This window comes from Typopeltis vanoorti, chromosome 18 (assembly GCF_054136105.1).
Source record: "Typopeltis vanoorti isolate ZY-2024b chromosome 18, IOZ_Tvanoo_1.0, whole genome shotgun sequence".
Classification (NCBI taxonomy): domain Eukaryota; kingdom Metazoa; phylum Arthropoda; class Arachnida; order Uropygi; family Thelyphonidae; genus Typopeltis; species Typopeltis vanoorti.
The window spans coordinates 13,396,052-13,410,608 of NC_143566.1; the positions used below are offsets into that span (position 1 = coordinate 13,396,052).

At 37.0% G+C, this 14,557-nt stretch overlaps 1 protein-coding gene across 6 annotated transcripts in view; it reads right to left on the bottom strand.

Annotated features, from left to right (window-relative positions):
* LOC150096498 (guanylate cyclase 32E-like) overlaps positions 1-14,557 on the bottom strand; it is a 644,496-nt gene that overhangs the window by 75,808 nt on the left and 554,131 nt on the right. For all 6 annotated transcript variants that reach the window (XM_090407815.1, XM_090407814.1, XM_090407817.1 and 3 more), the window contains 2 exons: positions 6,313-6,455; positions 3,241-3,337 (listed from right to left, as the gene is read on the bottom strand). In XM_090407815.1, coding sequence (XP_090263941.1) covers positions 3,241-3,337; positions 6,313-6,455 — 240 coding nt within the window. The remainder of the gene's footprint in view (positions 1-3,240; positions 3,338-6,312; positions 6,456-14,557) is intronic.

A 14,557-nucleotide genomic window follows, 5' to 3' on the forward strand; every position in this document is an offset into this window, starting at 1 on the left:
CGTATCTCTGCTTGAATGGTGCCTACTAGCAATGTGACCTGCCGTGGTGCGTCGATTATGTTTTACTTTTATAACCAAACATTTGCCTTCATGATCCGTGGTAGAGCGAAGTCGACCTCTTAGCGAACATCTGAAACATATTCCATTGATTTGAAACGCTGCCCAGAGCCTGGATACAAGGCTATATGAGATTCTAAACTCTCCCGCAATATCAGTAATTCTGCGGCCTTCTTCAAGCTTTCTATTAATTCCTCCCCGCTTGAAATCATCTAGATGATGATGTCTTCGACACATTAGAAGACATCCAAGTTTGCAACTTTATTACTTCATGAGAACAGCCTCCTTCAAACATAATTCGTTTAGCGCAGCCTTTTGCTTTTTATCCTGTTGAGTGCTGCCAGATACGAAAATTTGAAAATGTGAATGTGTATTCGCTTTCTACTCGAAATCGACAGTTATACAAATTGTCAGCAGCTGATTGGCCTGCATATGCGGTTGTTATCTTCAGAAAAAAAATGTTCGTCCTTAGGTTTAGAACATCAAAGTGCATCACCCCGTCTCCTGAGGGAATGTTTCAGGGACTTAAACAATAACTTCAACTTACTTTTTTAATGAGTCTTAGATTAGCCTATGTACTAAAGGGACGAAAAGGGGTGAAACCATAAAGGTTTCAATTTATAAAGAGGGTGAAAAAATTAAATTATAGACCACTCTTTTCTGAAGTTGTGGTCAAGGTATTGGATAAGATAATGAGGACAAGGATTTAGAACTGGGTTCTACTGCCGTCATGAGGAATAACGGCAGTGGAATTATCTTTACTGGACAGCACGGGTTTGGTAAAAGAAGTCTGTGTTTTACTAATCTGCTTACTTATTATAACAAGGTGGCGAATACATTGAACAAGGGGATGGGCATATACAGTAGTATATTTGGATTTGGCAAAGGCTTTCGATAGTCAGCCACATTTCGATAGTTTTTAACAGGCTGTGTAAGGAGGGGGGGTCTATGGCAGAAGAGGAATATAACAAGTGGCATGCTGTCCCCTGTGATCTGGTTTTGGACCTTTGTTGTTTAATTTGCATGTAAATGACATTGGAAAGGGTTCAAATGGTGATATGCAGGTGTTTGTAGATGATCCAATGTAGGGGAGAGTTATGAGACGTAGAGCAGACGTTGTAGCTTTGCAAGCGGACCTAAATATTCGTGGAATATTTGAAAATTGGCGAGTTTGTGGAGATGTCCGTTTAATGTTGCAAAGTGTAAGGTTTTAATTTGGGAAGCAAAGATGGGATGCAGAGTATAGAATTGGTGGGGATATTTTAGAGAAGAGATAGAGGAGATGAAAGGTTTTGGATAGCGGTGGATGAAGACTTGAAATTTCGTGGACAGTTTTCTAAACGTTTTCTCAAAGTGTGTATGATGTGGAGAACACTGACGTGTAGAAGTGAGGATGTATTGATTCCGTTGTGTAAGGTTTTGAACAGGCTGCATATAGATTGCTGTGCACAAATTTGGTCTCCAGGTTTTGAAAAGGATGATGAACTGTTGGAGAGGGTTCAGAGACGATTGACTAAGTTAGTAGTTTCTGGTCTTTGGAATGTGTAATATAAGGACAGATTGAGAGAATGCAAACTACAGATCCTTGTGGATAGAAGGAAGAGGGGAGATATGATCGATAAGTAAAGTTAGTATGGGGTAATTACCAGATTGTGGATGAGATTTTTAATAGAATATCTGGAGACAGGGGGAGAACAAGAGGTCATCCCTAGAAACTGTATAAGGTAGTTGTGAGCAAGAGGGTGATGAGAATATTTTTTGCATGGAGAGCGGTGGGTGTTTGGAATGCAGTGGCTTGAGAGTGTGTTGAGTGCAGGGACAGTGAATGCATTTAAGTAGTGGTATGATGAAATGTGCATGTAAGAGTGGGGAAGCGTGCAAGCTGGAAGAAATATGCAAATATGCATTGCGAAGGTAGTACAAGACGAGTGGAGATAATCAGTTACATAAGGATATGAACCTCCCACAATGAATCTCTTGACTCCATGTAGATCTGATGATAATAATAGCAATAATAATAACAACAACTGAGGTATGACGTAATTGAATTCATCAATTATTTTTTTCGTATTCTTACTGTTAAATAAAATTATAAAATTTTACGTTATTTTTTCAAAATGAATGTTCTCGTTAAATAATGTTGTGTTAATATTCGTTCTCTCAGTATTTTTGACTCTCTTCTTAACTCATCAGATCAGAGAATGTCGTCCAATAACTTCAGCACTTGAAAATTTGCGTTGTTCTACTTTTATAAATGGGTTCTGTAATTCTGATTGCTTTCTGGTGAGATGTGCATATTTATTTAATGCTTTCCCCTGATGCACTGTTAGTACAATATGTTTGGCTACTTGATGGCCTGTTCTCCAAGTGCCTTCTAGTATATATCCATTTCGGCGTATTTGTTTTCTTATAGAACGAACTAACGGTACTTCGAAACCTGAGGCAAAGTAAACGGAAATGACTATTAAATTTCACCAGGAAACTACTTGGAAACAGGAATTTATTTAATGTACCTTGCAGAAGTCTGCCAGTGGCTATGATGTCGTGTTAACATACTTTAACGCAAAATTACAAAATAATTTAGAACGAAATGAAGAAAACAAACGAAAATGTTTACCGTAACGTTTGCTAACGTATTTTTTTCGTATACTTTATTTAAATTTGCAGTTTAGATTTTAAACGTGACTTATTCGGATTCCCGCAATATCTTCTATTGCCTCTCATTTGTCTGTATAGTCTGATTGAGTGGTAGCGATTTCGTGTCTATTATGACAGTTACTGACAATACCCGCCCTTCAAGTGACTACTCGACTTGAAAAGTGTTAAGCAGAACTGTCTTGGTGTTTGCTTCTTTACTATCAAACTATAAGGAAAGTGGTGTCTTCTGGTATGATTTACATGCTCATTAATGAGTCGATAACTAGAATACTCCGTTTCGAAATGAGCATTTTAAGTGTTTGAGATTTTCCTGTTTCTGAAACAGAAAAAAGGTGACAGGCGGCATAATAAATGGAAGATTTTGAAATTCCAATTATGAAAGGCAAATTACGAAATACTTATTACTAAAAATCTGCAATAGATACCGATATAACTCGATTAACTTGACTGCAGTAAATTTGACAATTTTCTCTCTTTTTCCTTATTTTTACTCATAAATTAAGAAGAGGGCTAAAATTCCCATACCTGGTTTATAGACACAGTGCTCATTATAAAATCCACATTTTGGTTCACTTTTTGGCAGACCTGCAATCCAATTAATCTTTCTGGTCAACTTGAAAGACTGTAGAAAGAAAAATAATAATAATTGTCTGTTTAAGAATGGCCATAGAAAGTATTGTAATGATGAACACTGCTTATCAGCAATGATGAGGTTTAATGTTCAGAATTGCGAGTGATCACATTCATGCATAACTCTCATCACTCTGCACAAGACACCGAATATTGAAACTTTCCTGAGGAACATATCGTAAAAACAGTAATGGAAATTTATAGAATTGTAAATTAATCGCATTACTCATATCTCGATTTTCATGAATTAACTGAATCTCAAAGGAACATGAAATCTGAAGTGGCAGAATTTTTAAGTCGTGTGCTTGAAGAAATTACACGAACCATCTTAATACCATAAGCTAGTGAGGGATACTGTAACAGTGACCTCCAGAAGAAAGGGTAAACTCGAAATAGTGGTGCTTTTTTTCCCTCCCTGATTTGTCGTTGTCATTATTTTCCCCATGAGCTTAGTTTGTTCAGTGGCATGGTGTAAGCACACGGCTATTCTTTGAATCGTGTATTATACTGATTGATATTCATGAAGGATGGTCACATATATATATATATATATATATATATATATATATATATATATATATATATATATATATATACATATACAGTATATATATATATATATATATATATACATATACAGTATATATATATATATCAAGAGTATGGGTCGGTTAAGGCATTGACTGAACTCGTGACAACATTAACTTTCACTTTAGTGAGATAAGAAAATTATGGGCTATTTTAATATCGGTAATATTCACTGGAATAATACAGTAGGCAGCAATACAGTTTTCGGAACTAATTCGTAAGGCGTGTTTAATATTATCACTGGAATCAAATATAGAAGAATCAATAATATTGATTACCTTATCTTCGGCATGGTACATTGCTTAATCTTGACGGAATTTGAAATTAACGGGAGAGATGATATGAAAAGGTAATATGTCGGAATTTTAAAAAGCTGTGCTAATTTATAGGATAGTTTTACTACTAAATTGGACCTAATGCCTACTTCCTAATATCTCAGGACCGTTGTGATGAAAGAAAGAATGCCATCTCGACTAATAGAAAAGCAGTATGATCTGTATTCGTATTCAATAATAGAAGGAAAACTGCCAGAGTATTAATGCAGCATTATTTGAGTTCAACACACTAAAATTAAATAAACATTTGAATAAACAGCTATAAATTAAAGATACCAAGAAATTATATACTTGGATTAATCTTTTATCCAAGTGTAAGCAAACAAAATTTGCACCTGAAGTATCTTTCAGGACTGGGGCAACTCGTGGTAAAGGTGACCTGACTTCACATCAATTGCCTTAGTATACCATAATGTAAAGCACATATCCTTCCGGGCATGTATAATGCTGTGCATTATGGAAAGCGTCACTGCCCAGACCGGTTTCGACCTTTACTAAGGTCTCTTCAGCGGGAACCAGACCCAGAGATGATACTAAGGTTGAAGTAATGCAGTAGTCATATTTTCATATACGAGTTGCCCAAAGGTGTGAATATGGATTATGGATAAAGGATTAAACCAAGTATATAATTACTTGGTATCTTTAATTTATAGTATAACCAAGTGAAAAAATTTCCAATAAACATAGCTATCTTAAATACATCTTTTTCACATCAAGTCCTCTTCAACTGAATGCTTCCATAACGTACTCAGAAGAAGGCTTATGGGTCTTCTCTTTCTTCATTTATAATCAAAATAATTTTGATGGAAATCAGCTTTTGTTTTCATACGCACTTTTTAATTTTTGTCTTCGAAAATCGTATTTGCTCATTCGGCTATAAAACGACAATGGGCACTTGTTATTTATTAGTTTGATACCAGGTTGAAACCCTTTAGGAACTTTACTTCGATAATTTCAATCACTTAACTGCAGTTTTCAATTATGGTTTTCATGAGCTATTTTTGCATTACTATTCTCAATCGCAACTCCTTTTTCCTATTCAAGACACATCCATGATATGTTCAAATTAAATCCATGACCATAAATTGTGTTTGATCGAACAAAATAAAGTTAAAACTGTGAAAATGGGACTTGATAGGTAACTTATATGCCACCTGACCAAGAGCGAATATTTAACCTCAGATCAAGCGATTTTTTTGAAATTTCATTTTATTACTTTCTAAATCTTTTCTGGTTTGAATTAACGGAAGGGATTATATAACCGTCTAATAGATTGTTGTTCAGGTTGAAATGGGAAAATCTTAGGAGCCACCTGTGTGAGACGTATCCTTCATTGACGTCACTCATGATTTGCTGGTCCAGAATTTTTTTCTTTCTTTCTTTTCATAGAACACTAGCAAGAATAACTTCCATGAAAAGATTACACTCCGAAACGGTCCAATAAAATGCAATTAGGAAACATTCGGAATGACTATTGCTGCAACATATCGCTTTTCAAAAACATCTCGTTCAATCTCTTTTTTTTTTTTTTCATATAAGCTAAAGTTAAAAATTATGATAAATTAATGAGAACTGCTACACATCGGTTCGTGACTATAAAAAACTAGATATCCAGACTAAAGAAGAATGGTATCCTACCATTTCCAGTTGATGAAATAGCTGGGAATAATGGAAATCTTTTCGCAAATCATCTAGTTATGAAAGTGAAGAATTTAAAAAAGGCGAGTGACCAGCAATTGTCTGGGTATGAATAAATTTACTCATTTGAGTTTATTCTTAGCTTAGAAGTCTGGTGTGAACTTTTTTGGAAAAGGAATATCTCTTTTATATCTTCTACAACCTCTTTCCCGTGTGTTTTTGGACATCCAAAATCTGGCTTCCATGATACGTTATGTACTTCCTTTATTTATTTATTTTTTCCTTATATGAATAATCGCACACATTAAAGCAATGGGTTTAGCTTTCATCCAAACACCAGATGAGGTGTTTGGATGAAAGCCAGATTGTTTTTTACAGAAACTAATTATTCAAACTTGGTACTTACTGGAAGCTCCTCCGACTCGTTGTGAGTGAATACCCCAACACGGTGCATTCCTTTTCCTTGCTCGCCATCCACCAGAGCCAATACAGTGTAATTACCTTCAGCATCTCCATTCTCGTCAATGCACACGCTAAAACCAAGTATACCTTCAAATGAAGAAAAAAAAGTCAGTCAGTAACTTCTAATACCACAGCAATTTTATCGTCTATTATTTAAACACATTTACTTATGGAACTTAGGAAAGGAAAGCAGAACACTCCTGGACAGGCGACGCGACCTGTCGCAGTTGCACAGAGCTTCGCGTTTGGTACACTATATAAATATGAAACTTAGTGAATTCCATTGTATTAAATCAGGTATTTTTTAGAAAGCAAAATATAAGCAGTAAAAGAGCTCCTGTTGATTGATAGTGACGGAATCCATATTGTCGGTCATTTATTAGATGAGTGTCTTTATGGTATTGTAGGAGATGGCCATTAATGGTTCTTTCTATTACTTTAGAAAGAATAGAGGTGAGAGAAACTGGACAGCAGTTTGGAGGTAAGGATTTGTCACCCTTCTTAGGAATAGGTTGTATATGGACTAGTTTCTAGATTGTAGGATAAGTAACGGTGGAATAAGAAGGTATGAATAGGCGGAACAAAGTGAAAGTCCGCTCCGGGGCACAGATCTTTAGAACAATTGGAGGGATGCCATCAGGGGGGAGATTTTTTTGGTATCCAGTTTGAACAAAATATTTCTTATCTCTTTCTGGCGAAAGATCAAACGCAGCATTGAGTTCTGGGTGTTTGGAATGGTTGGGGAATATTTACTAGGATCAGTTATGCAAGAGCTGGAGGCGAAGTAGAAAGCCACGAGTGGTGGGAGTAGTGTTGGGCAGAAGTTACGGCCGATAGCTTTGGCTGAAGCTCGGAAGGCATGGCTGCCGTTTGGGAGGATGCAAGTCTCCTCTGTTTAGCTCTCTCAAAGTCAGTTTCCGATGTGACGATAATTTTCTTGCAATTATTTCGGGCTTTGGTGTAGGATGTATAGGAAGAAGGAGTTTTGGATGCAAGGCAGTTATGATATACCTGACTCTTCTTTTTTACAGCCTTGCACACCTGTAGGAGAAAAAAAGCATAGATAGGGGACGGCAATTAAGGATGGGGCAGGGAATAAATGTTTCCATGTCGATGAGCATTATTTCTGCGATTCTTTCTGCACATAGGTTGTTCGGGTGACATAAACAGTAATCTGACCAAAGAAATGAAGAGAAATTGCGAACAGCGTCCCCCACTTGGCTTTGTTGTAATGCCATACAACACGTGGATGCGAGTGTTTGTGTATGTGTTGCTCCATGGGGGGGGGGGGGAAGAGATCTCCACTACATTGTGGTCTGAGCTGCCAAGAGGGAAGACAAAATTCACAGCATACTTAGACTGGTCACTGAGGAAGAGGTCCAAAGTGTTTTGGGGAGTGATTGGGATTGTCTGGTATCCTGGTTCATGTGGAAAAATTATGTGAGATCATATGTGATTGCAAAAGTCTCGGTCTCTCTACCTGCTTGATCTGTGCAGTTGGGAGGGGGAAGCCAGTTAGTGTTGTAGATATTGAAGACACCGAGGAAGATGACTTCACTGTTTGGAGAGCTGGACTGGAGAAAATCGACATTTAAGGAAAGGTGATTGAAAAGTTGATGGCTATTTTTGTTATTAGGAGAGCGGTAGAAACAGCATACGAATTCGGTAGAATGGGGCAGGGTGATTTTTAGCGAAAGGAGGTGAAAATTGGGAGATTCAAAGTTGAATACTCTCTGGCATGGTATGTCGAAGCAAACATATGCGCATACCCCACGTCTAAGGCGAAAGGGCCAAAGAGTGTGTAGCTGGGAAAGCAGAGATGGAGTGTTTGAGTTGGTTGAGATTTGAGTTTGTCAGGAAGAGTAGGTGAGATTTTTCAGTCTGAAGGCAGAAGTGAACATCATCAAGGCTAGAACTGAGGCCGCATCTATTTGTGAAATGGATCTGGGAAGTTCAGTGAAGTGTGTTTTTGTCCACATGGGTCCCACAAGTTTCCTCTGCAGCTTGTGGGACCCATGCGGACAAAAACATGCAGTGTTTGGAATCAAGTTTTCACACTGGTTGTTTACGGAGTTTGATTTTATCCTTAGTATCCCCGTTTTGTAATAGATTGTCCATGTTTCTTCTCCACTTTGACGTTTCTCTTCCAGATATTTTTTTAATTAGCGTATTTTTTCGCAGTGTGCATAGGTCAAGCCTGGAAGGGCTGGTTCCTTCCAAGTTTGTATTCTCTGCCGATATGAACGCCTATATGCTTATTCAGACTGCAAAACCTCACCTACTCTTCCTGACAAACTCAAATCTCAACCAACTCAAACGCTCCATCTCTGCTTTCCCAGCTACACACTCTTTGACCCTTTCGCCTTAGACGTGGGGTATGCGCATATGTTTGCTCCGACATACCATGCCAGAGAGTATTCAACTTTGAATCTCCCAATTTTCACCTCCTTTCACTAAAAATCACCTTGCCCCATTCTACCGAATTCATATGCTGTTTCTACCGCTCTCCTAATGGCAAAAATAACCATCAAATCTTCAGTCACCTTTCCTTAAATGTTGATTTTCTCCAGTATGATCGTGGGCCCGTAACGGTAACACCTAACGATTTTCTCGAAGTTGAAATTGCATTGTTCATCGAACGTGCAAATCTCGTCATTTAGCGTCGCGTGGATTTCCGAATGGAAGTTTAAGATGATGGCATTGTACTTTTTATTTGGAACTGTTTAACAGTGAAGAAGCGCAAGGGACAGAAAAATCGCTGGCGGAGGGTGCTTAGGAGTTTGAGCACCGTTTCTTCGATTTTGGCACAATTGGCCTGAGTCCAACAAAAATCGCAAAGTAAACTATATTTTTCTCTAATGTCTACTTTGCAGCTTGCGCACTTCAAAGCTTCAAGAGTTCTATCTGCGGCAGCACCTTCAATCCCTCGATAACTATTTCTTTTTGGGCATATAAATAGCTTTCTTTTTAAATTGCCACACTATAAATTTCTGGGTTTCTTTTTCATCCGTAAATAAAGTATATTTTCCTCATAGATAATGAAAAGCATAGTGCCTGCAATGTATAATTGCATTAAGAATGTTATATCGCTTTTACTTTTGTACCGGATGAAGTCTTCATACATTCACATTGACTAGCAATTCTGTCAGTTCTTCCAACTGTGCGTGGAGTAAAATATCTGCAGTAGATTTTTCAAGATGACGTACAAGGACAGTTCTGAAATACTGTGTTTGAGTTTACGATGACTTCTGTCTAGCTTTGCGCCTGAATACTTTCTTCCGAGTAAGTATTGATCGCAACTTTATTTCACTTTGCCGTCCATAGTTTCTATCTACACTAAAATGCAACTTGAGTTTTCATTTGTACCGAAAATAAAACTAACTTTGAAAATCCTGTATGCAAATGTATTTAAATTAATTTTCCATCCAATTAAGGATTCGTCCTAAACTGGTCATGATTGTTCAGTAAATTCTCCATCTTATTTCGTTGCATTTCTGTATGAGAAATAAAAGTGCAAAAATTAATTATTATGCAATGATTTATGTGCAGATGTTTATAGCCAGCCAAAAAGTAATGCACACTGCACTTTTTAAATACTGACAATCAAGGTGGTAATTTTACTTATTAGTTCTAATTTATATTTCGTAGTGTGTGTTCTTATTATTTTGCTTGCTTCCTTGGTGGCACTTTGAAAATAGAACAAACTCTTCTCTCTCTCAACGGGATTCTAATTGAGATTGTGCACTAAGAAGCGTGCTTTCAACTGGCACTAACCCGATCTGACTTTAATGAACACCGTATTAGTAGAATCAGCTTCAGACTCTCTCTCTCTCTACAATAAACGTTGCTAAGTGCAAGTGGTCAGAAATGGTTCTTCGCGAAATACAAGAGTGCATCGTACACTAATGAGACATTCGGAGAGCTCTCTTCGTCTTCGTAATGCATTTACTTCATTTTGGAAGCCTTCCTTCGTAGCACACGAACTGGAATTCGAGCATAAGGAGCATCTGTTGATTCCCAGTTTAGGCGTTGCTGTATATGTGAAAAGACTTGCTCCGAGATACAGCCACAAAGTTTTCTGTATACGCAGTCTTTAAATAGTATCAAATCACGTATGATGATGTATGTATAATGATGTTACATAAATATAATTTGGCAGTAAATCTCCGTTTACTCACTCTTACCAAAAGTTCTCTCCATAATACTTCTATTTATGCACTTTAAGTCTTCCTAGATTTCCATATGAGCATAATTTCTTGCAATCTCTCTCTCTCTCTCTCTCTCTCTCTCTCTCTCTCGCTTTCTATTCATCCATATTTTCATGGTCTTAAATGTATGCTATTTGAAGTTGTCATTCTCCAAAAATGGCTTGCATTATCGGGTTTTTTATTAGGCTATCAGAAAAAAAACGTGTCATCTAATTGTAAAAATTCGATTCTCATCTAAAACGCATGAACATTCATTAAAGGCTTTTCGGCTGAAGTAGCGTGAACGGGTTTCATTCGGAGCTGGAAGAGTATTTTCTTCCTTCCAATTTAGTGTTTTGCCTTCAGAAAGACCGACAATAAACTGGAGAATATTACGCTATTTAAGAGATAAAAACACCTGTCTCATAATCTGTTTTTTTTTTATATCAGCTACACACGCCAGAGGTCGCAAGACGTACAATACGACATTAAGATGTGTGGACAAGTGGTCGGGGATAAGTAAGAAATCCATTAATGTATTTTTTGAAGAAATGCAGATTGTAATCGTTGAAGAAATGGTTGGAAGACTTTTAAAAACAGAGGAAGATTAAATGAAGGACTTGAATGAGAAGGTAGTTCAATACGTCTGGGGTTGAAGCGAATGTCTAAATGTTGACCAGCAGCTTCTCTTGTTCGTACATGATTAAAGGAAATCGAAGGAATGGTGGTGGTGGGCAGGTTAAGTGGAGCAACATGTATGGAACTGCAAGTAGAAAAGACGTGATGGGAAAAATTACGTCTATGAGTAGGAGAAAGCGATTTCAGGATCTCAGCGAGAGAAGACTCGTGAGATGAGTTAGCCGGTCTCATATGGAGCTGGAAGGGATTTTCTTCCCGTAAATTCGGGTTTTCATCTCTCATAGAAGAAAACCAGCCAGCAGAATGCACGTAATTTACAGACAACAACCAACAGTAATTTTTCGGTTTCGTAAGATGTGCTCAATGCCCGTGTAGACATCCAAGCCGTTCTATCATTATATGCTAATAGTAACAATAATAACAACACCGGGGGGTGGGCAATCGGTTAGATATTCGCGACTTCCTATAAGCGGGGTGGTGGCCTCGTATCGGTCGATACATCTACCCGAAATGGAATTTGACCCCCGCTGTTACAGAGCGAAATAGCCATCCAGTCGACCACCAGGACGGCAGAACAGCCATCCTCAAACCGCACTTCGGTGCATACCTATTTCCGCACATGTTCCTTTTTTTTCTTGCTTAGCGAACTCTTTTCTTCCGAGTTGATGTAACAGAGCGCCATTTCATTGCAGAGTTCTGTTAGCGTATTGCGGTCAACGGGCTTTCTCTCTTTTTTTATTTTTTTATTTTACCAGAATCATCTTTAGTCTCCTACTTCCCTCCTGCTAAATTTAACTTGAATGTAAAGTCAGTTTTCGAAGTATCTGCATTATTCATCTAAAAATATGTCTCGGTGATTTTGAATCGCTTAACTTTTATGTTTTGCGTGATGCATTTCTTCTGCAGTGCTACAAGATAAGATTTTACTCCTCCAAAACATTTCTTATTTCTTTAAAAACTTTATTCAAGCTCATTTTGTTCATTTCGTTAAATTTTTAAGGAGAAAACATTCTAAAAGTTTTAGTGATGCAAGAAAATTTAGAAGAAAAAGCACAAACAACAGCAACAACTACCATGAGAAGATACATAACTTTTGCCTCTGTTTTGCAATTTCATGAGTCCAGCTTCTTTCGAAATGACATAAAAAGTTTCTTAAGTGTTTCCAAAACAGAGGCAGAAGATCACTCAATATAAAAGCAACCAACAAAACAGAGCAACTTTTTTTTTAATATAAATTTCGTATTTGTAGTATAATTATGGTAAATTTTGTATAACTATGTCATTAATTTCGTGGAACGAATCAGTTTTTTTATGTAATTCTTTACTGTGGAGATCGTTTGTAGATGAAAGATCTTCTTGGAATAAAACAAAAGGAGCAGTATTAGCTAATCTTTTTTTGTTATGATCCCATTTGTATTTGCCCTAAACTTATAGGTATGTCAGTACTGTGTATAGCCTACGCTTTTAAAAAATTATTTTTGTAGTATTTTATACTTTTTTTGCGCAATTCCTGAAAATCTTTCTCTATTCACCAAGTATGGAACTTTCCTTCGGTCCCCCAATAAGCGAGGTAGCAGCCTTACACTAGCAATGAAATTCAACCAGCACCTGAAGATATTTATACACATCCATGCCCAAGGGGATATTCGAACCGCAACCTTTTGGTTGGAGTATAGGTACGCTAAGCCAGGCTCATCTACACAGGCCGGCAATTATTCATTGAACAGTAGGAATAATTATCTACGAGTATGTAATCATTAGCACACCCACACACCTTTATAGATTTAATTTGATCTGACTGCAGTGGCGACCCGTGGCTTGAAATCTTGGCGGTGCTGTAACTTTCGAACTATATATACACACTGTAAGTACAGTGTATACGTATTTGGATAAAATATCCAAATTATGGTAAAAATTAAAAAAAAAATTAAACATAAAAAAATATTGTTATAATCGATAAAATTATACAGTTTGGTATAATTCAAAGTTACTTAGAAATAAAATCCATTCCTTTAATTGTAATTAAAGGAATGGATTTACAATTTTTGGATATTACAATTAAATCCTTTAATTGTAATGTGCAAATATTTAAAGAGACGGAGTAAACACGATAAGCACTACAAACACTCTACTACTAGCACAAGCTGCGCATAAACAACAGTGGAACTGCGCGATGGACAGTGCCGCATTACGCTAATAGCTCGCATCTGACTATGACGTGCATATGTTTGCATGCGTAGCAATATGACACTGTGCTAAACTAAGTGCTGCTAGCGTCCTTCGCCCCCGCCCCCCAAGTGCTACAAGATGGATTTTTATTATTTTTATACAAAATAAGAGAATTGTATATTATTGTTGATGATAAATTTAAATATTACAAGCAAATATAAATAAATTAATAAATATATTTATATATCGAGAAAAATTGGGGGTTTTCAGTTCCTCGGTGCCTATGCACGAGCCTCCCCTGTATCTGAATATATTAGTATATTGGAAATGTTTTCAGAACCTCTTTGAATATTTTTAATAATTATCCTTTATGAAATAATTATCCTTTTTGGGTTTTGGTTTAATAGAAGAGCATTAGTTTGACTTCTAATCACCATTTTAACACGGTTTTGCTGGAGAAAGTGGACTAATGGGATATTCAAAGGCTGATAATCGAATTCAATTTAAATGAATGCAACAAGAACCAGGAGCTTCCTACACTACAAAGCTTCATTTCAGCCACAGACTCCATTTCTGTAACTTGATTACTCTCCTTTCAGATCACTAGCTAGTGTCGTCGTATTTACTCTCGTAATAAAACCACTAAGTCCATCTTTGGCCAGTTACAGATGTTACCCTCCTGAGTATTCTACCAAATGCTGATTTGGAATTTTGACCGATTCCTTCACTATTTTGGCCTGTTTGCTTGTCCCAAGAAACATCAAATATCACAAGCCTAAAGCTTGAAGAATTTGAACCTTCTGTTGCAGAATGATAAGAAATAGCACCACTTGATGACTAACTTTTGTTCAGCATAGCATACGTTTTTTACCTATAGTCAAATTTTCACTTGTGGTACATTTGTAAATTCGTATACGGATAAATAAATATATTAGTATTATTATTATTAATAGTAGTAGTATCTGAGACCTCCCGGGAGTCAAGGACTCATCGAGGGAGACTATAAATCACCCAAACCAGCTGCCATACCTTTCCCTTAAATTCATTCACACTAGATGCACTCACTACTCCTAAAGGCAAATTATTCCACTCACTCACTGCTCTGTGAGAGAAAAACCTAGCTCTTATCCCTTTCTTGACTGAAAACAACCTTAACTTCTATGGATGCCCCACTGTGTTCTCTCCCCATCTTCC